Genomic DNA, 22309 nt, shown 5'->3' on the forward strand with positions numbered 1-22309 from the left:
CTCCTTGCTAATTTTAGATGTGCCTAAAATCAGTTGATGTCGCTGTCACGGTTATTGATCTCGGGGCCGGCAGTAGAGCAGTTGATGAGTTGGAAAAGCCATTTTTCCTTAAAACAGCGTTTGGAGGAGACAGCTTGCTTTAGCCGGGTGCTGTTCTCCGCCAGATCGGCGGGCTTTGCGCGGCTTGGCTCTGGTCGTGTTGGATTCTCCCCGTGCCCCCAGGCGCGGCTGAAGGGGCACGTTTAAATTCCATATTTTTTTTCCCCGAGGAGCCCCTGCCGCGTCTTGGACAGGAATTTCTGCCCCAGCTTGTGCTCTCTGCCCGGCACAGGGCGCCTCGCTCCCGGCTTATCGCTCCTTGCGCGTTGCCGGTGCCCTCAGACCCTGCCTGGCACGGAAACGGGCCACCGTGCCGGCTCCGGTTAAGCCATCCCCCGGCCCAAAGACAGGCTCCTGCTGCGAAAATAATCGGAGTTTATTGTCGAGCGGCTTTGTGGCGGCGCAGGGCCCTGGTGTCCCCCCCAACCCCCTTCTGGGGGTCCCCTTGCTCTGCCGCGGGTCCGGCCTGGCCTCCCCGTCACATGAAGCTCTCCACCGTCCTGCGGCACAGCTCGCACCGCCGGCCCGGCAGAGCTGCGCCCGCCGTCACCTCCATCTCGTGCTTTCCGGATCCCCCCGGGCCGCTGCCGGCTCTCCTGGCCGGCACGGCGGCAGTGGAGACGCGGAAGGAACCGGTGAGGGCGGAGGCGACCTCCTGCTCCTGCCGCCGGCGGCTGCAGCGGCACGCGCGCCACATCTCCCTGCGGAAACGCACCGTGAAGAGCCCGTAGATGAGCGGATCCAGGCACGTGTTGAAGAGGCCGAAGAGGAAGAGGATGTGGCTGAGAGACGGCGGCACCTTCTCCCGGGTCAGCATCTCGGGGGAGAACCAGTACCAGAGGCCCAGGAGGTAGTAGGGCGTCCAGCAGAGGATGAAGGTGAGGACGATGACGATGGACATCTTGAGCGTGCGCATCCTGGCCCGGGGGATGTTGTTGTAGGAGCGGCGGAGCTGGATCCCCTGGGAGGAGGCTGCGGGGTGGGAACGCCGGGGTAGGAAGGCGCGAGGAGGAAGGCGTCGCCCCGGGGTTAATTAGGAGCGCGGGGTTAACGAGCTGGGGAGAGGGGACCCGGCGGGGCGCAGGACCCCCGCAGGAGGGGAGAAGGAAGAGAACCGAGCGGTGACGGAGAAAGGGCGGCGGAGCGGCGCGGCCCCGGCCCCGGGCTCTCACCGCGGGCGTCCTTCAGCCGGCCCGAGATGGCGGCGAGGATGCGGCCGTAGCAGAGCACCATGACGAGGAGGGGCAGGAGGAAGAGGCAGGCGAAGGTGAACATGTTGTAGAGCGTCTCCTGCCAGTGCGCCCCGAAGCTGCCCACCGTCGCGCACTGCACGAAGCGGCGGGGCCGCGACCGGCTCACCGTGCGGAAGACAAACGCCTGCAAGGGGCCGCGGGGCCGTCAGCATCGTTCCTCCCCCCTTCCCATCGTCATCATCGTCATCCCAGCCCACCCGAGGCGGCGGCATCCCCTCCGAGGTCTCCCCCCACCTGGGGCAGAGCCAGGATGGCGCTGAGCGCCCACGCCGCGCACAGCATCGCCTTGTTCCTCCTCTCGGCGCAGCCCACCGCCAAGGGGTTGACGATGGCGGCGTGACGGTCCAAGGCGATGACGACGGTGACGAAGGCCGAGGCGTACATGGCGGCCAGCTTGAGGAACATGAGGGCCCGGCACGCCGCGTCCCCCCCGTACCACTGCACGGTGACGTTCCAGGCGGCGTCCAGCGGCATCACCACCACCGTCACCAGCAGATCGGCCGCCGCCAGGTTGGCCATCAGGACGCGGACGCGGGGCGGACGCCGCCGCGGCGCCCGGGCGGCCGACCAGAGCACGGCGCCGTTGCAGCAAGCCGAGGAGAGGAAGAGGAGGCAGGTGACGGCCACCCGCACCTTGGCCGCAGCGGAGAAGGTGGGCAGCAGGACGGGCTCCTCACCGGCACCCGTGCAGCTCCGGTTCCCCGCCGTCCCGGTGACGTTCATGCCGGCGGTGGCCTCCACGGGGCTGGGAGCCCGAGGACCCGCGCGGGCTCGTCCCCGGCTGCGCTGTCACCGCGGCAGGGCCCGGCGACGCTGAGCATCTTTCGGGTTGGCCCCGATTCTCCCGGCGGGGTCCTGCTCCTCTGCCCTGAGTTTGGTCAGGTCTCAGCCTGGGGGGGCCCGGGGCGCCGGCGCCCGCCTGGGTCCCCTCTCGATGCCGGGGTGCGGCGCATGCGGGAGCCCGGCCCCGGGGCAGCGGCCTCGTCCCCCCCTCCCCGAGGACCCCCCGGCTCTGGGAGCACCCAGGGGTGCAGCTCACCCCTGGGACCCCTCAGCACCCGGCGAGACGCGGTTGGTGTCCTTCCTCCTCCTCCTTCCTCCTCCTCCTCTCCGCGGGAATAACCCTGCGGGGGTTAGCACATCCCTCTTGGCACCCAGGCCGCGGAGAAGGGACGGCGGGGGGTCCGGGGGGGAGCCACGTCCCTGTGCCCGGCGCCCCGGGGGTCCCCGCTGCCCCCTCGCCCCCGCGGGCTGCTTTTAGCTGGGCTGAGCGGCCGCGGATGTGGAGGAGCCGGGGGGGCCTGGCTGTCCCATGGGGGCTGCCCCGGGTCCCCGGCGCTGTCCCCAGCCCCTGCGGTGTCCCCCCCCGCCCCAGCACTGTCCCCACCCCAGCAGTGCCCCCCAGCAGTGCCCCCAAGCCCCGGCAGTGTCCTCCAACAGTGTCCCCCAGTGTCCCCCAGCCCCAGCAGCACCCCATGGCAGTGTCCCTAAGCCCCGGCGGTGTCCCCCGGCAGTGTCCTGAGCCCCGGCAGTGTCCCCAAGCTCTGGCAGTGTCCCCAAGCCCCAGGAGTGTCCCCAAACCCCAGCAGTGTCCTGAGCCCAGGCACTGTCCCCCAACAGTGTCCCCCAGTGCTGGCAGTGTCCCCCAGCCCCAGCAGCTCCCCATGGCAGTGTCCCCCAGCCCTGGCAGTGTCCCCAAGCAGCAGCAGTGCCCCCCGGCAGTGTCCTGAGCCCCGGCAGTGTCCCCAAGCCCCAGCAGTGTCCCCAGCCCCAGTATTGTCCCTAGCGGTGGCCCCAGCCCCACAGCGGTGGCCCCAGCCCCACAGTGGTGGCCCCCAGCCCCAGCAGCGGCCCCAGCCCCGGCGGTGGCCCCCACCCCGGCCGCCCCTCCGGTGCGGTACCGCTCTGCAGTGCTGCCCAGCCGCGCTTGCCGCAGCCGGTGCCGCCAGCTCCCGGCACAGCCCAGCCTCCCGCTGCGGCACAGGGCCGGCCTCGGCCTCACCGGGAGGCCACCGGCTCCCCGCGCCCCCGGCACAGCGCCGCGGGGCACCCACCCATGGGGGGCCCTGCCAGCACCCTCACCTCCCCCCCGGGGACGGGGCCCCCCACCCACCCCCACTGGGACCCCCCGGCTGCGTCCCCACGGCGGGGACAGCGTGGGGAACGTGGGGGCCAGGCTGCCCCCTCCCACGGCCGCGCCGCGGCTGGGGAACCCCGCATCTGCGGCCTCTTCCCCCCGCGCTGCTGGCGAGACCCATCAGGGTCCCCTTGCCCAGATGTGCCGGCCCCCAGATGTGCCGGCCCCCAGATGTGCTGGTGCCCAGATGCGCCGGTCCACGTGCACCCTGGCGCCCAGGTGTGCCAGCACCCAGATGTGCCAGCCCTCCTGAACCCCGCTGCCCAGATGTGCCGGTGCCCAGATGTGCCAGGCCTCATGTACCCCGGTGCCCAGATGTGCTGGTGTCCACATGCACCCTGGCGCCCAGATGTGCCAGCCCCCAGATGTGCCGGCATCCCGATGCGCCAGCCCTCACGTACCCTGGCACCCAGATGTGCCAGCACCCAGGTATGCTGGCACCCAGATGTGCCCAGATGTGCCGCCCCCCCCCCCCCCCCTCCGTGCCCAGGGCGAGCGGCCCCCCCCGGCCCCCCGACACTCGGAGACGGGCTGAGCTGTACTGGGGTCTTTATTCACCGGGACGCCGACAGCGTGTGCCCCCCCCCCCCCGGCACCCCCTCACTGCGACCCCGCGCCCCAAAAGTGGGGACCCCGCCCTGGGGAGGGACCGTCGGGGGCCACGGGGGTCCGGCGGCTGTTATTGCTCACAGCCCCCAGCAGCGCCTGGCACCGGCGGGGACGGGGGCACCCCAAACGCGGGGCAGGTCGGGCGGTCGGCGGCTGCTGCCGAGGTCCATGGGGAAAAGCGCTGCTGGGAGGATGAGGAGGGAGCAGGAGGAAGATGCAGGGGAGCCCAGAGAGGGGGGATGCCGGCTCCTGAAGGAATCTGGGGTCGTGCAAAGTTTCTGCCAACGGCAGCAATGGGAGAATTGTCGTGTGCCCGCAGTCATCAGTAGGGTTCAGAGTGAACGTTGCTACTGCCTGCACAAGGAGGCCCCGCGCCGGCATGAGAGCAGCCAGGCAGGGACAGAGCGGCCACCTGGGGTGCTCCCTTCACGGGGGGGTCCCCAAGGACACCGCTCTGGGTCTGGGGGGCCCCGGGGGGTCCCTAACTGCCCGGCTCCGGGGCCACGCTGCTCTGGAAGTTGGCCAACTGCCGCATCTCCTCCGTCTGCATGGAGTGCCGGCGCAGCAGCTTGCGGCGTCCCTTGGGCGAGCCGGGGGCCGGGGGCCCGCGGGGGCCGGGGGGGTGCGGGCCGGGGTGCAGCGGGGGCAAGAAGCCGGCCCTCCCTGGAGCCAAGGGCTCCAGCAAGAGCGTGCCGGAGCCACGACGCTCCAGCAAACCGGGCGGGCGCCGGCGGGTGGTCGGTGGGGACTCGGCGGCCGGCAGCGGCATGGCCGACGCAGCACAGCGCCGGCCTCGCCCCGGTGACGGAGGCGGTGAGCTGGCCCAGGGGTGCCCCTCCATTTCGGGGGGTTCCCGGCGAGGCGGTTTGACCCGCGCCGTTTCGGGAGCCGTGTTCCGGCGTGCCAGCGGCTGCGGGCAAGCGGGGGGCACCCGCTCGGCCCAGGTGGCCCCCGGCAACCCCGCCGCCTCACGGCCCTCCACGCTGTGCCGCCGCGGGCGCCCGCCCAGGCTCAGCCCCTCCATCCCCGCCACCAAACGCTCGGGGGGTCCCCGCGGCCCCTCCGGCCCCGGGGCCACCAACCCCCAGGGCTCCGAATTGAGGCGCTTCAGCGGCCGCCCCCGGGCGCGGGATGGCTCTGGGGCGGCGGTGACCGGTGCTGGCGGCGGCGGCGGAAAGCAGAAGACGTCCCTCTCCTCTTCTTTCTCGCTGCCAGCCGGCGAAGCCGCCGTCCGCACCTCGATGTCGGAGGGCGACATGCAGAGCGCCGGCGAGCGTTTCTCCTCCAGGCCCGGCGAAGGGGGCGAGTTGAGGTATTGCCGGGTGGTTTTGGTACCTGAGGGCGAGGTGTCGGTGGTGATGATGATCACCTCCTTCCCTCGGGCTTTGCAGGCATCCAACAGCACCTGCAGCGTCTCCCGGTCCCCCCGGTTAATGGCGTAAACCAAAGCGGAGGCTCCGGCGTAATCGCGGGCGCTGGGATCGGCGCCGTGAGCCAACAAAACGGCGGCTACCGCTGGACCGGCGCGTTCGGCACAAGCGTGCATCAACGCCGTCTTGCCCGTCTTATCGGGGATGTTGGGATCGGCGCCGTTTTCCAGGAGGTACCGCACCATACGGGGCTGCTCCAGCGGGTCGGCGTAGCCAGCCCGGCACGCGGCCATCAGCGGCGTCTGCCCGGCGGCGTTGCCCTCGTTGATGTAGGCTCCCCCTTCCAACAAGAGCCGGGTGAGCCGAAATTTGCCCTGTGCCACGGCTCGCAGCAGGGCCGAACCGTCCGCCGGTAACATGGTTAAACCGGGCGGCCCGGCGGCACCGGGAGGGCGGCGGACGGGGCTGGGCATGGTGGCGATTACGGCAGCGGGGATGGCGGATGGGTGCGCCGGTCCGGGAGCGTCGCCTGCTCACTGCAACGGGACACGGCGCGCGTTGAAGCCCCCCGAGCCCTGGGATGGGGCACTCCCGGCTCCCTGCCTCAGTTTCCCCAGCTGGCTCCCGCGAGGGGACGGTTCCCGCGGATGCCACCGGCCGTCACGGCGCAGCCCGTGGTACCGGGTCCCCCGGGCCTCTCTGCCCGCACCCTCTGCACATCCCCACCCTGCTGCCTGTCGCCCCCTCCTGCAGCCCCGGTCCCCTTCCTGCACCCCTGCCTGTACCCCCGCACCCCACCTGCCCTCCCGTACCCCCCCATCCCCTCCTGCCCCCCCTCCCTGCACTCCTCAGCCCCCTGCCTGTACCCCCTGCCCGTATCCCCCTCCTGTGCCCCTCCTGCATCCCCTGCCCGCACCCCCATCCCCTCCTGCATCCCTGCCTGCACCGTTCCCATGGTGACGGCAGCTCATCCTGCTCCTCAGCTCTCCGGCCAGCCAAGAAAATGGGGGAGAAGCCACCACCCCTCCCATTCCCCCCAGTTCGCCAGCCCGGCTGGCAGCTGCCCCCCTCCAGCAAGACGCCGGCAACCACCGAGGCTGGGCCTGGCACTGGGGGCTGCACCATCCCCCGTGGGCAGGGGGGACCCCCCGGAGGGGACCCCCCCAAACCCCAGCCCCTCTCTCCCCCATCCCTCCGTCCCTTCCTCTGTTACCATGGTAACCGGAGCCTGGTCTCCCCCAGCAACGGGTCCCGGTCCCGGATGCCCCCGGGATGGAGGTGTTGGGGACATCGCTCGGTGGCCGCCATCCCGGCCCGCCGCTGGCGTAGCGGGGGGGAAGGCAGGGGAGGTTATTTGGAGGGTTTTTCCCCCCCCTGCATCGCTATTTTTGGCAGCCGCTGGCGCGGGGAGGGCTGGAGCGGGATGAATCACCCGGCAGCGCAGGCAGCAACGCACCCGCTGCGCCGAGCAGCCTGCGCGGGCGGGCGAGGGAGAGGGCCGCCATGGGGCCTGGCGTGGCGGGGCTGGGGGGCCGGGGCGGCGGGGCGGGGGGCTACGGGGCGGCGGGGCTGGGGGTCCCAGCAGAGTGGGGCTGGGGGCCATGGGGTTGGGGGGCCATGGGGCGGCGGGGCTGGGGGTCCCAGCAGAGTGGAGCTGGGGGTCCCAAGGCAGTGCGGCTGGGGGGGGGTCAGAACACAGCGGGGCTGCGGGCTGGGGGGTGGCGGGGCTGGGGGTCCCAACACATCAGGGCTGGGGGGTCCCAGCACAGTGGGGCTGGGGGCCATGGGGCAGGGAGCCTCTGCACCCCCCTTCCCTTCCCTTCCCTTCCCTTCCCTTCCCTTCCCTTCCCTCCCCTCCCCTCCCCTCCCCTCCCCTCCCTCGCACCCCCGTTCCCGACCCCGCCCCATTCACTCATTCATTCCTTCCCTCCTCGCCCCTCGCCACGCCCCCTCCCCTCTGACTGGCTCCGGCGCGAGCGAATCAGCGCGGCGCTGGCGCCCTCGGCCCCGCCTCTTTCGAACGTTGCGCAGCCGGCGCGGCCCCGGACGCAGGTGGAGCGGCTGCGCATGCGCGGCGTGAGTACGGGGAGCGGGGCTGCGCCGCGTCCCCCCGCGTCCCCCTCCCCGCCCCGCCGTGTCCCCCCGTGTCCCCTCGTGTCCCCCCCTGCCCTCCCCCGTCCCCCCCGTGTTCCCCCGCGTCCCGGGGCGGCTGCCCCGCGTCCCCCCGCGTCCCGTGGGGATGCTCCGTGTGTCCCCCGTGTCCCGGGGGGGCTTGCGCCGTGTCCCCTCCACCCTCCCACGCCCCCCGCCGTGTCCCAGGGGGCCGCCTCGTGCCGTGTCCCCCCTCGTGTCCTCATGTCCCGGGGGGGCCGCCCCGTGTCGTGTCCCCCCTCGTGTCCCCGTGTCCCGGGGGGGGCCGCCCCGTGTCGTGTCCCCCCTCGTGTCCCCGTGTCCCCCCTCGTGTCCCCGTGTCCCGGGGGGGGGCGCCCCCCACCCCCCCCCCCCCCGCCCTGAGGGTCCCCCCACCCCCCCATAACCCTCCCCCGCGCGGGGGGGCCGCCCCCCCCCAAGGGACCCCCCCACTTTCCCCCCAGCCCCCCCAGCCATGGCGGGCCGGGGCCGCGGCCGCGGCCGGGGGCAGATGACCTTCAACGTGGAGGCGGTGGGGATCGGGAAGGGGGAGGCGCTGCCGCCCCCCACCCTCCAGCCCTCCCCCCTCTTCCCGGTAAGTTTGGGGGGGGGCGGGATGGGGGGTGTCCCCGGTGTGTGCGTGCCCGAGCGGAGGGGGCTGAGCACCGACGCGCTCGCCGCACGCGTGTGCCCCCAGCCGCTGGAGCAGCGGGCGGCCCCGCTGCCGGGGGGCGAGGAGGGCGAGTACATGCTGGCGCTCAAGCAGGAGCTGCGGGGGGCCATGAAGGGGCTCCCCTACTTCGTCAGGCCCGGGGCGCCCCGCAGAGGTACGGGGGGGGGGCGCGGGGGGGCCCCGAGCCTCCTGCACCCCCCTTTGAGCGGGGGGGAGGGTGCCTGGGACCCCGCCCTGCTGCCCCACAGCCCCCCGGCCTGCTGCATCGTGACCCCCAGCCCCATGACCCCCCCCCCCCCCCCCCCCACTGGGACCCCCTCCAGCCCCATGACCCCCCCCCCCCCCGGGACCCCTCCAGCCCCATGACCCCCCCCACATTGGGACCCCCCAGCCCCGTTCCCCCCCCCCCCCCCACATTGGGACCCCCTCCCAGCCCCATGGGACCCCCCCCCCCACATTGGGACCCCCCAGCCCCGTTCCCCCCCCCCACATTGGGACCCCCTCCCAGCCCCATGGGACCCCCCCACATTGGGACCCCCCAGCCCCGTTCCCCCCCCCCCCACATTGGGACCCCCTCCCAGCCCCATGGGACCCCCCCACATTGGGACCCCCCCCAGCCCCGTTCCCCCCCCCCATTGGGACCCCCCCAGCCCCATGGGACCCCCCCCCCCCCACATTGGGACCCCCCAGCCCCGTTGCCCCCCCCGGGACCCCAGCCCTGTGGCCCCCCCCCCCCCGCACTGTTGTGACCCCCCTCAGCCGGGCTGCCTTGCACCCTTGGGTGTCCCAGCGCGGGTCCCACGGGTGGCCCTCCCCCAGCCCCCCCCCGGTGACCCCCCGACCCCCCAGATATCGAGCGCTACTCGGACAAGTACCAGATCTCCAGCCCCGTCGACAGCGCCATCGACTGGAACCCGGGTACGGGGGGGACACGGGGGCCGGGGGGGCTGGGGGGCCGGGGGGGGGCTGGGGGACCGGGGAGGGGGACACGGGGCCTGGGGGGGCTGGGGGCCCGATCCAGCCCCTCGCTCTGCCCCGCAGACTGGAGGCGGCTGCCGCGGGAGCTGAAGATCCGGGTGCGACGGCTGCGGAAAGGCCGTGAGTGTCCCCCCCGCCATGTCCCCCCCTCCCCCATGTCCCCCCCATGTCCCCCCCACGGGGCCGGACTCTGCCCCCCCGCAGGGACCACCATCCTCATCCCCAAGTGCAAGCAGCGGGTGACGCTGGACAAGGAGGAGGCCATTAAGAAGCTGGAGGTAACGAGGCCGAAGGCTCGGCCACCGTCCCCCGTGGTGGGGGGCGGGGGGCCGCTGGATTTCGGGGTCCCCCCCGCGTTAACGCTGTGGGGGCTCCCCTGAACCCCCAGAGCCTGGAGAAGAAGGAGGAGGAGGTGACGTCGGAGGAGGAAGAGGAGAAGGAGGAGGAAGAAGAAGGGAAGGAAGAGGAGGAAGAGGAGTACGACGAGGAGGAGCACGAGGAGGTGGGGGGGGTCCCAGTGGGTCCCAGTGGGTCCCAGTTGGGGTGGTGGGCCGGGGGGGGGGGCGCACTGGGGTGCCGCCCCGAGCCCGGCCGTGTCCCCGCCGTCCCCAGGAGACCGACTACATCATGTCCTACTTCGACAACGGGGAGGACTTCGGCGCCGACAGCGATGACAACATGGACGAGGCGGTCTACTGACCCCAGTGCCACCAGTCCCGGGGGCGCCGGGGTCCCCTGTCACCCCCCTGGGATGCTGGGGTCCCCTGTCCCCGGACACCTGGGTCCCCTGTCACCCCCCTGGGCACCGGTGTCCCCGGTCCTTGTCCCACCCGGTCCCCTGTCACCCCCCGGACACCGGTGTCCCCTGTCCCCGTCCCCCCCGGTCCCCTGTCACCCCCCTGGGCACCGGTGTCCCCTGTCCTTGTCCCACCCGGTCCCCTGTCACCCCCCGGACACCGGTGTCCCCTGTCCCCGCTCCCGCCTGCAGGTGGCACTTGTGCTCCAGGGACGGAGTGGGGGACGCCCCGGGGGGGGCACCCAGGGCTGGGGCACCCCAGGGTGCTGGCAGCTGGCGGGGGGGGGACACACATGGGGCCACCCCGCTGCCCCCCAACCTGGGGGGGTCCCGAGGGGGTCCCCAGCCCCTGCGGGGGGGGGGCAGGACCCCCCAGCCTTGTCCCCAGGCCAGCGGTGGGGGGGATCGTCCCTTTCGGAGGCGGTTTTAGGGGTGACGGGGGACCCCAAACTCCCCCCCCCCCCTTTTGCGGCAGCTTTTTAACGTTTGGGGTTTTTTAATCCTTTTGGGGGGATTAAAGCTGGTTTCTGCACTTGCCGCCTGGCTGGTGCCGCGGCCGGGCCCCGGCCGGCGGGGGTGCGAAGGGGCTCCCCGCGCCGCCCCGCGGCGTTCGGGGGCGTCGGGCTGTTGGCCAAGGCCGGGTGTTGTTGTAGGGTCTCCTGAGCCGATGGTAAACAACACCTTGTTATGGTCGGGTTGCTGGAGGAGGGGGGGGGGGGAACCTGCCCCGGGGGTGGGGGTCTGGGTGCACCCGTGGGTGCGGGGGGTGCTGTTTGGGCGTGTCCCCCCCCCCGACGTTTCACCCCACACGTGTGGGGCCGGCTCCTGGCCTCGGCCGGGTGGGGCGGGTGCCCGGCGGCGCCCGGTTTTCCGCCCCGGCACCCATGTCGGCTCACGCTCGGGCACCCCGCCGGCCCCGGCCGTGTGCGGGGTGGGCACGTGGCACCCGCTGGGTGGCGGGGATGGGGTGTTGGGGGTGCAAATCCCCAGCTCCCGGAGTCAGGGGATACAGCGGCACCATGGCCCTGTCCCCCCGTTGTCCCCCCGTTGTCCCCGGGCTGGGGCAGCAGCTCTGGGTTTTTTGGGGGGCTGAGCAGGTTCGGGGGGACCCCAACGCCCCCCCCCCCCGGTTTCCCCAGCCTGGATTAACCCCTGTGGTGCTGGGCTCCAGCAACATTGGGTGCAGGGTCAAACTCCCAGGGTTTGAACCCCCCCCCCCCAACCCCTGGGCCTCCCGTGGGCCCCCCTGACCCCCCCCCCCCCCGTGCTGGGGCTGGTTCAGGGTGCTGGGCTGAGCCCTGCCAAACTCGCTGCGTGCACCCGCAGTGAGAAAGGCTGCTGGGTGGCGCTGGGAGGGGGCAGAAGGTGGTTTGGGGGGGCAGAAGGTGTTTGGGGGGACAGAAGGTGTTTGGGGGGACAGAAGGTGTTTTGGGGGGCAGAAGGTGGTTTTGAGGGGGCAGAAGGTGTTTTGGGGGGCAGAAGGTGTTTTGGGAGGGCAGAAGGTGGTTTTGAGGGGGCAGAAGGTGTTTGGGGGGCAGAAGGTGGTTTGGGAGGGTAGAAGGTGTTTTTGGGGGGGGCAGAAGGTGTTTTTGGGGGGGCAGAAGGTGTTTGGGGGGACAGAAGGTGTTTTGGGGGGGACAGAAGGTGTTTTGGGAGGGTAGAAGGTGTTTTGGGGGGACAGAAGGTGTTTTTGAGGGGGCAGAAGGTGGTTTGGGAGGGTAGAAGGTGTTTGGGGGGGCAGAAGGTGTTTTGGGGGGGACAGAAGGTGTTTTGGGGGGGCAGAAGGTGTTTTGGGGGAGCAGAAGGTGTTTTTGGGGGGGCAGAAGGTGTTTTGGGGGGGGCAGAAGGTGTTTGGGGGGCAGAAGGCGTTTTCCGCAGGCGCCGGCGGGCGGGGGCCGCTGACGGGAGCCTCACGCGGCGGGGAGCGAGCGCCGCTCCCCCGGGCAGGGTTCCTGTTTGTGGCTGCTGCTTCATCCCTGCCTAACTAAAAACCAAACAACAGAACCCAAACAGCAGCGGCAGCTCAGCAAAGCCGGGGCTTGTTTGCTCTCGGGTGCCCTTCGCCCCGAAAACAGAGGCGGCCCCAAGGGCGGCCGGGCATCACGGTACTCCAGGAGGTGGTGATTTCCTAGTTACAGCTCCCAGCGCTGCTGTGGGGCAAAAAAATAATCCGGGGTGGGCAGCAGCGGGGCCCCCGCGCCAGGAAGGATCCAGCCCCACCTCCAGGAATAAAACTGGCTGGAAAAACCTCCCGGGAAGGGGAATCTGGGGCTGGGAAGAGCCCCGGGATTCTGGGACGGGGCTGGGGGAGCCCCCCGGATCCCGCGGGAGAGGAGTGGGGGGGCGCGGGTTTGCTTTGCCCCCTCCGCCAGCCACGGGCCGGGCTCGTGCCTCGGTTTCCCCGGCGGCGTGGGGGCCTCTTCCTCCCCGGCGGCGCGGTGCACGCGGGCGGCGCGTGGGCCTCCTCGTGCTCACCGCCCTGCGCCGCCGTGGTTATTTTTACCGCCGCAGGCCGGGAGGGGGGCGCGGAGGCCCCGGGGGGGCTTGGTTTCGGGGTCCCCTGTGTTGGGGCACCCCACGCTTCGGCCCGGGGGCCTTGCGGGGGTGCAGGGCTGTGGGGTCCGGAGTCCCGTCCCCCCCCAGCCCTAACGGGGAGGGGGCAGGGCCTGGCTCCCCGCTGCGCCCCACAAGTGCCATCGGCCCCGGGGGGCCGCAGAGCCCCGAGCTGCCCCCCGCGCCCCCCGGGGAGCCACGGCCGGCTGGGCTGGGGGGGGGGACGCGGGCTGGGGACGGGGGACCTGCCAGCACCGGGGGGTCGTCCCCGTGTCCCTGGGCGAGAGGGGGCCGTTTCGCCCCGGGCTTTGCCAGCACCCCCCACCCCGAGAGAGAGAGAGTGTGCCCCCATCCCGGCTGCTCCGCATCCCTTTGGGGACATCCCCGTCCCCGTCCCCACCCCAACCCCATCCCCGGGGGTGCTCGCTGCGCCCCGCTGCCCCCCGCCTCGCCCCCCCGCCGTGCCACGGTTGGTCCGGGGACCTTTGGCCGAGTTGGCAGCGGCGGGCAAGCGAGGCCGGAGCCAGCGCAGGCCTCGCACCAGGAGCCGGGGCGAGCGGCCAGCTCGCTGCACCGCGGGGCGGCCGAGGCCCCACCGGGGCTGGGGGGGTGTCGCAGCGGGGGCCGAGGTCCCACCGGGGCTGGGGGGCGTCGCAGCGGGGGCGTCCCCACTCCACGGGGTCGCCCCCCGCCCCGGCCGGCACCGCGCGACCCTCGCCTCCTCCGTCCCTCCTCCCGCTTCGCCCCGGGGCCGCTGGGGTCCCACGCCACGGGTGGCAGCCCCCCACCCTGGGGACGGATCCTGCGCTGGGGGGCAGCGGCTTAAACCCCTTTTTTTTTTTTTTCTTGTTTTTTTTGCCAGAAAAGCACCGGGTTTGGCCCAGTTGAGCTGCAGCTCGCTGGAAATAACGCCCCCTCCCTCCGCTGCGCGGCCCGGGCAGGAGGAAGGAGAAAAACCAGGTAAACCCAGGCGTCGGCCGAACGCAGGCCGGGGCGGGGGCAGGATGCGGCCCCGCGGTGCTGGGGCCATGCGGACGCTCCCAAGCCGCTCCAGCGCAAAGTCCCCGGCGTGGCGGCGGCGCGGGGCGGGGCGGGGGGTGCGATAACCCCGATTTGTTTAATTGGGGCTGTAAAGTGTGGGTGGAAAGCAGGCAGGGGGGGGGGGGGTGTTATTGTAGGGTCTCCGGGGGGGGGGGTGTTATTGTAGGGTCTCCGGGGGGGGGGGTGTTATTGTAGGGTCTCCGGGGGGCCGCTGCTCCTGGCTCGGCTCCTTCTGCCCATACTTGGCCCGGAGCGGGGCTGACCCTTCGCCCGCTTGGAGGGCGGCCCGGGCGCCCCGCCAGCCGGGCACAGGGACGGCCGCGCGGCGCGTGCCGCCGGGAGGGGAAACCGAGGCACAGAGGGGAGTCGGAACAATGGGATTGGGGGGGGGCGGGGGGTCCCCAAGAGCCTCGCACCCATGGGAGCAGCTGGGGCGGGCTGCGCCGAGGGCAGGGAGCGAGGATCGCCGGGCCGAGCCGCGGTGTCGGGGCGCGTTCCCGGGAGCCCCTCGCGGCACCGGGCTGGGGACGCGGCGGCTTTCCCGGGACGCAGCGGCTTTCCCGGGATGGAGCCGGGATAAGGGCAGGGGGGAACGTGGCGGTTGGGGCAAACGGATGAGAGCGGGGCTAAACCCGCCGCGGCGTCGCGGCCCTTCACCGGTGTTGCCGGCGGCGGGGCTCGGACGGGGACGCCGCTCGCCCCGCGGGGGTCAGGCTCGGCGGGGCCCAAAGTGGGGGCTGGGGCGCGCGGCTGGACAAACCGCGCTGGCCTGGCACGGCCGGAGCCGCCGGCTTCCCGGTGATAAGGCCCCTACGTGCCGCGCCGGTGCCGCGCCGGCAGCGGGGAGATAACGGCAGGCAGGGGGGAACGGGGCTCCCGGCGAGGCTGGACAGGGGGTCAGCGGCTCTGGCAGGACGGGGAAGCTGAGGCACGGTGAGGGAGCGGGAGCCCCCGCTGCCGCCTCGGGGCTGCGGTGCTGGCAGAGCTGTGCCGGGGGCTCACCGCACACCGGGGGGCAGCTGCCAAGTCGGGGCGGGGTGAGGAGCCCGCGCCAAGGTCGGGGCTGTTTTCGCGGCAGCGCCCCGGCCCCTTTTTTCCGTTAACTTTCACCCACATCCCCCAAAAAAGGCCCGGCGCATGGGGAGGCCGCCGGTGCCGCACGCGGTGGGAATTTCCCACCTCGCTCTCCCAGGGCGGCACCCAGCCTGCCTCAGTTTCCCCTCCCAGCCCTCAGCGCCGCTTTTCCACCGGGAAAAAGGCTCGGCGAAGGGGCAAAGGACCTCCCCCCCCCCCCGCCTCCCCCCACAAGTTCACGGCCAAGGGGCTCCGCGACCACCGCGCGTCTCTTTATTACAAAGGCGGCGCCGCCGGGCGCGCGCCATCGCCAGTACAAAACACCAGAACAGCCCGGATTCCCTTCCCCCCCCCCCCCCCCAGTACAAAACAGTAGAAAAGGAGTCTCTCTCAGTCCGAGGCAGCCGGCGGGCGCGCCAGCCCTTCTCCTCCCCCCCGCGCCGGGAAGAGCCGGGCCCGGCCCGGCAAAGCGGGAACGGGCGAGGAATTCCACCGGGGACCAGAGTCCCCAGGCCAGCGGTGAGCGGGGGCCCCGCGCGCTCGGGAGTGTTCTCGGACGCGAAAGCTACAGGCGCGTCCGTCCCCCAGGACGCCGTATCGGATCGAAGGCACCGCGATGGCCGCTGCTGACTCAACACCTGGGTTTGTTTCAGTCTGTTCGGGCTGGGACCCGCCTCTCCCAAGGGTCTGCGCCCTTCGCGCCCCCGCTCCGCCAGGACTCCCCTGCCAGTCTCCAGGTAAGCACCGCGGCTGGGTCGGTTCTTCCGGAAGACGTCGACTGCAAGCGAGGTTTCGGGGCAGGGCCGGCACGCGAGGGAACACACGGACTCACAGACTTCATCACCTCTGCCACGCTCGCCCGGCAGAGCCGCGCCGGGAGCCGCCGAGCGGCCGCTCCTCCTGCGGCAGGGCCGCCGGCCCCGGGCCGGGCGTCCCTCGCGGCCCGCTCCAGTCCAGAAAAAGCGGGAGAGTAACTTGTTTTTTACTCGGCGCTCACTGCACGTTGTTGTTGGCGACGCAGGGGTCCACCTGAGGAAGCGAAGAGGCCGTTGAGAGGCTTAGAGCCTTAGTCGCAAGCCTAAACCGAAGCCTAGGCCAGAGCCAGCTCGCCTGCGCTGCCGCCCCGGCCCCGCGAAGCCCCCGCAGCTCCCCCCCCTCACCTCCGTGTAGGTGGGCGGCGGCATGAACTTGAACTCGGGGGCGTACATGAAGATGGGGCTGTCGAAGCCTTCGGGGTCGTCCAGGAGCGGGGTGGTGGGGCTCTCCAGGCGGTGGTCCTCCGGCACGATGTCCAGGTAGCACGGGGGGGCTGCAAGGGAGGGCGGGGACCCGTCAGCTCTCCCGCGTTCCCCCACCGCGACCCCTCTTGGCCCCCCCAAAAATTGCGGGGGGTGACAGCGGTGCCGCTGCGCTCCCCTCCCTCACCTTCCGGAGCATCGGGGAGGTTCAGATCCACCCAGCTCATTTCGGAACTGGTCTGACTGGCCATGCTGGAGCTGCGGCTACCGATGCCCGAGCGGCTGCCGATGACGAGGGGCAGCTCCAAGATGATCTTCTTGGAGCCCGGGACGCTGACGTAGATCTGCGAGGGCAAGAACCGGAATTTTAAGGGATGTCGGGAACGAGGAGGGGACAAAGCTCACGCGCTGACCGAGCGAGGAGAGCGACGGGCAGCCCAAGCCGCTCACCTGCAGGAAATACTCGACGCGCAGGATGTTGCAGCCCAGGATGGACGGTTTGAGCTTCTTGACGCGGATGGTTTTGCCCCGCCAGGACTCGGACGTGCCCGAGATGATGTGGTTGCCTCGGACGCAGGAGAGTTTCTGGGTGAAGACCTTGGTCTGCCCGTTGGCCAGGTAGGTGTGCTTGGCGATGATGGCCGCCTTGGGCACCACGATGCGGGAGCACGTGTTCTCGAAGTCGGCGTTGATGCAGATCTCGTCACCTGGGGAGGGAACCGCGTTTGGGTTTAGGACGGTCCCGACTTTTTCCTTGTGGGAAGCCTGTTTGAGGTGTTTAACACCCCCCCAGGCTTGTCCCACCGCCCCCTGCCCCGCTCCTCCGAGAGGGGAGGAGAGGCTCCTACCTTCGCAAAACCCTTTCCTGTCGATCTGAGCGCTGACTGACACACGTCCATCGGGAATGAACATACAGGACACCTTCTTCTCCTTCTTGGCAGCGACCGGGGACTGCAGGGAAAGCAGACTTGTTACCCAGGCGAAACCTGCCCGCCGCTCCCGGCCCACTCCTTCCTTCCTCTTGGTTTGCAACAAAAGCTCGAGTTCCCCGTGAGGCTCGAGCGTCCTGCCGCCAAGCGAAAGCAGAACAAGCGCCTGGCTTCATCGGCCTTGGTGTCGATTTCTAGAAGTAGCTGGGACTTCTTAAGAACTAAGCATTTAATCCACGCTCAGCACTAAAGCCTATTAGGGGAGCCTTAACGACAGAGGTCGGACTGACCGACCCCGGGGCTTTTCTCTTCCCCCAACGCCCACGACACCCAAACGCCTCGGCGTAAGGCGGCACCCACCAGCAATTCCGGAGTGTTCACGTCCACGGGATCCATAACCTCGAACCGCTTCTTTATCTCCTGGGTGGGAAGGGAGGGGCGCTCCAGGAACGCCTTCACCCAGTAATCCACACAGCCGTACTTGCCCTTGAAGGTGGTACCCAGAGGCCTGTGGACAGAGACACTCGTCAGGCCCATCTGCGGCAACAGGAGAATTTTCCCTAGAAATCCAATTTAATTTTCTTTGAAGAGGCAGCGTTCGTCTCATACTCACCCCTGGGGAAGCTCGAATCCGAATTTGTACTCGTACTTGTTCCCAGGTCTCAGGATTACAGAGCCGTCCCCATCTGGGAAAAGAAAAGGGGAAGGGCAACGTCAGCTTCAGCTCCACGGGTTGGTTCTTAAACCCCATCCTCTGTTCTGCTTACACAGGCGCTGACGAAGCCGCGCGCCGCACGGGCTGGAGCTGCGCTAGCTGTTTGCTAAGAGCCGCCTACACCTGTCCCCCAAGCACAGCCCGAGAACTCGCTGTCTTCTCGAAGCAGGGAAGCGCCGCTTGTTTACTCTCACTTCTCCTTTCAACATCCCCGCCCCAGGCCAGAACGCCCTGTCCCGATGCGCTCGGGCCCTGTTACCTCTCCTCGCCACACCCCGCCTCCACTCCGTGGGAGTACCAAGTACTCGCGTCTCTCCCCGGCTATCTCCTTATCTCCGAGACTTCACCTGACCCCCGGTATCTCCCGGGACGCTCTGCCAAGTCCCTGTCTCTCGCCTTCCCTGGAGCCAGCCTGAGGAGGAGGCTGCTGAAGGACTTCTCCGTGCCCAGGAGACGAAGCTCCTTGTCTGGGGCGAGACCTGCGCTTGCCACTCCCTGCCCACCACCCGTCCCGGGCACCGCACCCATCCAGCGGCACCTCCCGACACCCAGCCAAGGCCAAGCCCGGTTCTCGCTCCCTGCAGGCACACGGCATCGCCGCCTGTTCCGCGAGCCGCGCCAGCCATGCCAGCTCCCGTACGCTCCGACAGGCTTCTGGGTTAGGCTCTAGTCAGGGCTCAGCAGCCCTCAGCTTTCAAACTTTGAACTTGACTTAGCCCAGCCCTGCTGTCCTCCGCCTGTTCGCAGGTTTCAATACTTTTCCTTACTTCTGCCAAGACTCCGGTAACAGCTGATCCCGCTTCCGTCCTGGTGCTGAGCCCCGACACCAGCGCCAGAACCAGCCCGGTTGACTCGTACCCCAACGGGATGCAACCGGAGACTCGCTCCAGCCTCCTGAGACCCAACCAGCCAGAAAAACCGCCGGCCCCTGGATGAGCTCTCTTCTCCCCACCACCTTTAGCCCCCCAACTCCCTTCTCCCAGCCCCAGAGCCTCACCCGTGGGCTGCTCCTCCAGAGTGAGGACGTCCTCGAAGCGCAGGTACTCCATCTCCTGCCTGCACTGCTGGGGGCCCTTGGCCCAGTTGACTTTGGCCACCCCGCAGGCCAGCACCTTGACGGCGCTGACGCGAGTCACCTCGGCCACCTCCACCAACACGCGCCCGGCCACCTTCTCCCCGCTGCAGTAGACCTTCTCGGGCTCGCTGAAGGTCATCAGGAAGGTCTTCACCTTCTTGAACATCACCATGGCTGAGGTGAGTCTGGGGAAGCGCTTTCAAAGGGGCTGCACAGGGCAGGAACTGCGGGTTTTTTTCCCCCTGAAGAGGATGAAACCCCTCTGAAACAGGTCAATTTCAGTCAAAAAGGGCGAGTTAACCCTTTGCTTCCTGGCGTTACAGGGCTACGGCGGGGCTGCTCCGCGTTACGGCCGCTCCGCACCGCTCCCTGCCCTCAACGCTTTGAGAGCGGCCCCCGCCGGCCGCCGCCTTTTATAGCCTCGGCGCGCGGCCCGCCCCCCGCCCGCGCCTGTTGATGCCAGCAGCGCCACGCCGAGGGCGCGTGGCCAGGCGTGCTACTCGCGTGATCAGCGCCCCCATTGGCCGCCGCTGCCTTGTTTACAGCCCCGCTGTCCAATCAGCGCGCTGGGTGCGGAGCGTGGACAGCGTGTGAAGGAGAGGCGAGCGTGTTCAGGGGAGAGGAGGGGGGCAGGCGGGCGGTGAGGGGGGAGGAGTGACAGCGCGGTAGGCCAATGGGGAGCGAGGACGGGCGGCGGCGGTGGCCAATGGCGAGCGGGGAACGGGATGTAATGTTCTCAGCCGGGAGGGAGGGGGAGAGCCCCCCTGCCCAGTTCGGGACCTGCTGGGCTGGGCCCTGCTGTACTGGTCGAACTGGGAGCGGCTTCACCGGGCCTCTGCTGGTTCCCTCACCCCTCGGGGGGCTTTCATCCCCCTTCTTTAGTCCCCCCCACCCAGGGCAGCCTGGGGGCATTGCCACAACCCCCCCTGGCCTCCCCTCAGCCGGTGCCTGGGGGGTTCCCTCAGCCCCCCCCGTGCCCCCCCCCCCCACATTATTTGAGGTAAAAAAGGGTGGATTTGGGGTAGGGGATCGAAGCCTGACCCTGGGGGCCTCTCTCCATCCTCCTGGGGGGTGTGTGGGGGGTTTCCACAGCCCCCCGTGGTGGGGGACCCGCGGCCCCTCCCCACCCGCGCCATTTCGGGGACTTTCCCCAGAAATGGCCCTTTCCAGGCGCCGCCGTTTCGCTGACAGGGAAGCGTGGCCCCCTCCCGCTCCCCCGCGCTTCGGGATCCTTCGAGCCAGCGTCTCGGGGCGGGGGGACGACACGACGACGACGACCGAACGCAGCCGGTGACAAAACCTGAGGCAAATGTTTATTTTTAAGACCGCAATGTCTCGATGTGCCTCGCTGCTCGACGTAGAAAACGGGATTTTTTTTCGCCAACAAGCCTTCCTCGATCTAAGGGAGGGCAAACAACCACATCTTTCCTAGAAACCGTGCCCGGGGCAGGCCCCTCGTCCCCGTTTTCCAGCCGGGATTTGGGGAGCGGGGACAGCTGTGTTGTCCCCGTAGAAGCCCTTTGGACTCGGAGAAACCCTCGCGTTTTCCTTCGTAGATAATTTTTGCTGAGCATACATTCTTCCCCGACAGGCGGGGGCTATATTGCCCTTGGTTTTGAAAGCTGTTAATGCTTTTACAGTTCAGGAAAACACGGGGAGGGGAGGAAATGGGAAAACAATCCTTTCGGAGCCACCCAGCAAAGCAGGAATGGAAAACGGGGGTTCCCAAGACCTCCCCACCCCGAAGGAGGAAAAGGGATGTTTTTGTTAGGAGTTGTCTCCGTTGTCCTTTGGAGCTTGTTTGTCCGTGCTTTCCCGGCACGCACCGTGCTTTCCCTTCTCTGCCGCCCTCTCCTTCCCCCGGAGTTAATTCACACCTGTTAGGATAAACCGATAAACCAGCCAGATAAACTGTGGGGCATAAACTGTTCGCCTGCCAAACTGCAGGACAATTTTCCCTACGGCGAGAGAATTGGTTCACAAGGAGGGACGTCATGGAGGAACTGCGCCTTTTCCTGCCGGCCCCGGTCCCGGCGCGCTCGCCCCATTGTCTCTCGTGGCACACTAGGAAAAAAGGTGCCGGATTAACGAAGAATTGAGGATTTGTTCTAATTTGGCAAAACGAGGAGAGCTCTCTTTCCAGCCTTGCCAGCTATGGGATATTTGATCCCAGAGACCCCAGCTTGGGTCCGTGCCCGGCATTCCCTTCGGAGCCGTGTTTACGCTCTCCCTCTCCGGTTTCCTTCGGTGCCCGTCTTTCCAAGGAAGATGCACCCAGCCCACGGCTGCTCGCTTTTGGACAGTAAAAACACATTCCAGCCATGTCAAAGGATGATGGAGTCCGAAACCAAAGAGCTTGCCAGCGATACGGGCCAAGGCACGTTCCACAGCCCCAGTCCTCTCCAAATTTCTCTTTATCTGTCAATCAGCTTTTGCCCTTTGCTCCCCTGACCCCTATCCGGCTGGAAATGCCTCCCCGCTCCTTCTGCAGAAGAAGGAGCAGCTGTAATTTCCTCGGGGCCGAGACTTGGTTCACAAGGTTTCCCACGCAAGCAGCACCCTGGATTAAGCAAGGGTTTGGGAAATGCTTAGGAATTTTAGCTTGTAAAAACGAAAGCTTCAAAACGTCGCCTCTCTTTCAAAAACCAAGGGCAGCAGAAGAGAAGCCAGTTGGATTTCTAGACAGAGACCAGCTCTTGGGGGCTTCCTTGCTCCCGCTAAAGGATTGTTTTAAGGCATTCAGCCCGCTCTCAGCTCCTTTCCCGCGGGGATCGGGGTGCTTGGAGGATCCCCCCACCCTTAATTGCGAGCAAAGCTGCTGCTGAGGGTGGACGGGGAGAGTGGCCGGAGCCTTGTCCCCTCCGGCCTGCCTGGCGGGGGGCGAGGGACGGCGAGGAGGCATGACTAATGTCAGACGCTGTGGCTAATGCCGTTGGGAAGCTGCAGGGCTGGGCTGAGTGAGAAACCAAGCCCCGAGGTGACTCAGTGCAAGCCGGGGCTGGTGCACGGGTCATGGAGAAGGAATTGGGTAAGGCAGAAACCGGGCAGGACAACAGCTTTCAGCGCCGCCCTCCCTGCCGGCCACCCCATGCCTCGCTGGAAACTGCCCTTCTTCCCACCATCTGTCTGCATCCTCCTTGTAATAAAAGCCTGATACTGATAAATGCCTTTTTTTTATTTCCTGGTCTAGGTTATCGGGAGCCGCTACCCGTCGTTGCCCGGAGAAGCCACGCTCCTCTGGTGGCAGACCCCCGTCTACCAGGCAGCCGGCTGCCAGCCCTGAACCGCTGGGAGATCTGGTGGGTGCCTGCCGCAGGCTGCAGCCCTGGAGCTTCTCGCTGCCGTTTTCTCCGGTTTTTTCACCATATATGGTTGCTTCCAGCAAATTCGAGGTGGGGAGGGGAGGACGAGAGGGACGCTCGAAGCGAAGGGACAGAGTGTGCCTGTTGTGCGGCCGAGAGCGGGACCGGGGCGGAAAAGGCATTTCCTTTGGCGAGGCTGTTTATCCACAGGGAACACAATAAATAAATCCCACGCTGACTGCATCGGGTGCGTGTCGCTGCAGCTGGAAAAGGAGGGACTGTGGGACTTGAGTGGCTCCTGGAAAGCCACCGCTGTCCCACGCTCGGCTTCTCGCTG

The 22309-nt window shown here is 68.9% G+C and overlaps 4 protein-coding genes and 1 long non-coding RNA gene across 6 annotated transcripts; 2 read left to right on the forward strand and 3 right to left on the reverse strand.

The window, feature by feature from the left end:
• Positions 1 to 58: 58 nt before the first annotated feature.
• On the reverse strand, positions 59 to 2075 carry LOC104021683 (gonadotropin-releasing hormone II receptor-like). Its single transcript, XM_087771911.1, has 3 exons — positions 1587 to 2075; positions 1272 to 1476; positions 59 to 1071 (listed from the first exon to the last, which is right to left on the reverse strand). The coding sequence occupies exons 1-3, from the start codon at positions 2073 to 2075 to the stop codon at positions 578 to 580; spliced, it is 1188 nt and encodes a 395-aa protein (XP_087628037.1). The 3' UTR covers positions 59 to 577.
• A 2033-nt stretch (positions 2076 to 4108) lies between these two features.
• Positions 4109 to 6939, reverse strand: ANKRD34A (ankyrin repeat domain 34A). The gene is made up of 2 exons (XM_087771982.1): positions 6682 to 6939; positions 4109 to 6004 (listed from the first exon to the last, which is right to left on the reverse strand). The coding sequence occupies exon 2, from the start codon at positions 5939 to 5941 to the stop codon at positions 4580 to 4582; it is 1362 nt and encodes a 453-aa protein (XP_087628108.1). The 5' UTR covers positions 5942 to 6004; positions 6682 to 6939; the 3' UTR covers positions 4109 to 4579.
• A 466-nt stretch (positions 6940 to 7405) lies between these two features.
• POLR3GL (RNA polymerase III subunit GL) lies at positions 7406 to 10577 on the forward strand. Its single transcript, XM_087772017.1, has 8 exons — positions 7406 to 7544; positions 8063 to 8193; positions 8296 to 8425; positions 9121 to 9189; positions 9313 to 9369; positions 9454 to 9527; positions 9638 to 9751; positions 9862 to 10577. The coding sequence occupies exons 2-8, from the start codon at positions 8074 to 8076 to the stop codon at positions 9946 to 9948; spliced, it is 651 nt and encodes a 216-aa protein (XP_087628143.1). The 5' UTR covers positions 7406 to 7544; positions 8063 to 8073; the 3' UTR covers positions 9949 to 10577.
• Positions 10578 to 14969: 4392 nt separating this feature from the next.
• Positions 14970 to 19059, reverse strand: TXNIP (thioredoxin interacting protein). 2 transcript variants are annotated; one of them, XM_087771990.1, is made up of 8 exons: positions 18593 to 19059; positions 17494 to 17566; positions 17241 to 17388; positions 16800 to 16902; positions 16402 to 16658; positions 16139 to 16295; positions 15874 to 16022; positions 14970 to 15742 (listed from the first exon to the last, which is right to left on the reverse strand). In XM_087771990.1, exons 1-8 carry the CDS (start codon positions 18840 to 18842, stop codon positions 15707 to 15709), a joined length of 1173 nt encoding a protein of 390 aa, XP_087628116.1. In that variant the 5' UTR covers positions 18843 to 19059; the 3' UTR covers positions 14970 to 15706. The 2 variants fall into 2 exon arrangements, with proteins under 2 accessions (XP_087628116.1, XP_087628115.1); XM_087771989.1 differs by having other exon boundaries at positions 16402 to 16902.
• Positions 19060 to 21064: 2005 nt separating this feature from the next.
• LOC148053818 (uncharacterized) lies at positions 21065 to 22215 on the forward strand. The gene is made up of 2 exons (XR_015707820.1): positions 21065 to 21698; positions 21861 to 22215. It is a non-coding gene; the product is annotated as an uncharacterized LOC148053818 (long non-coding RNA).
• The last annotated feature ends 94 nt before the right edge of the window (positions 22216 to 22309 follow it).

Source organism: Nipponia nippon, unplaced genomic scaffold (assembly GCF_047370975.1).
Source record: "Nipponia nippon isolate SJK-2023a ecotype South Korea unplaced genomic scaffold, ASM4737097v1 scaffold_36, whole genome shotgun sequence".
Classification (NCBI taxonomy): domain Eukaryota; kingdom Metazoa; phylum Chordata; class Aves; order Pelecaniformes; family Threskiornithidae; genus Nipponia; species Nipponia nippon.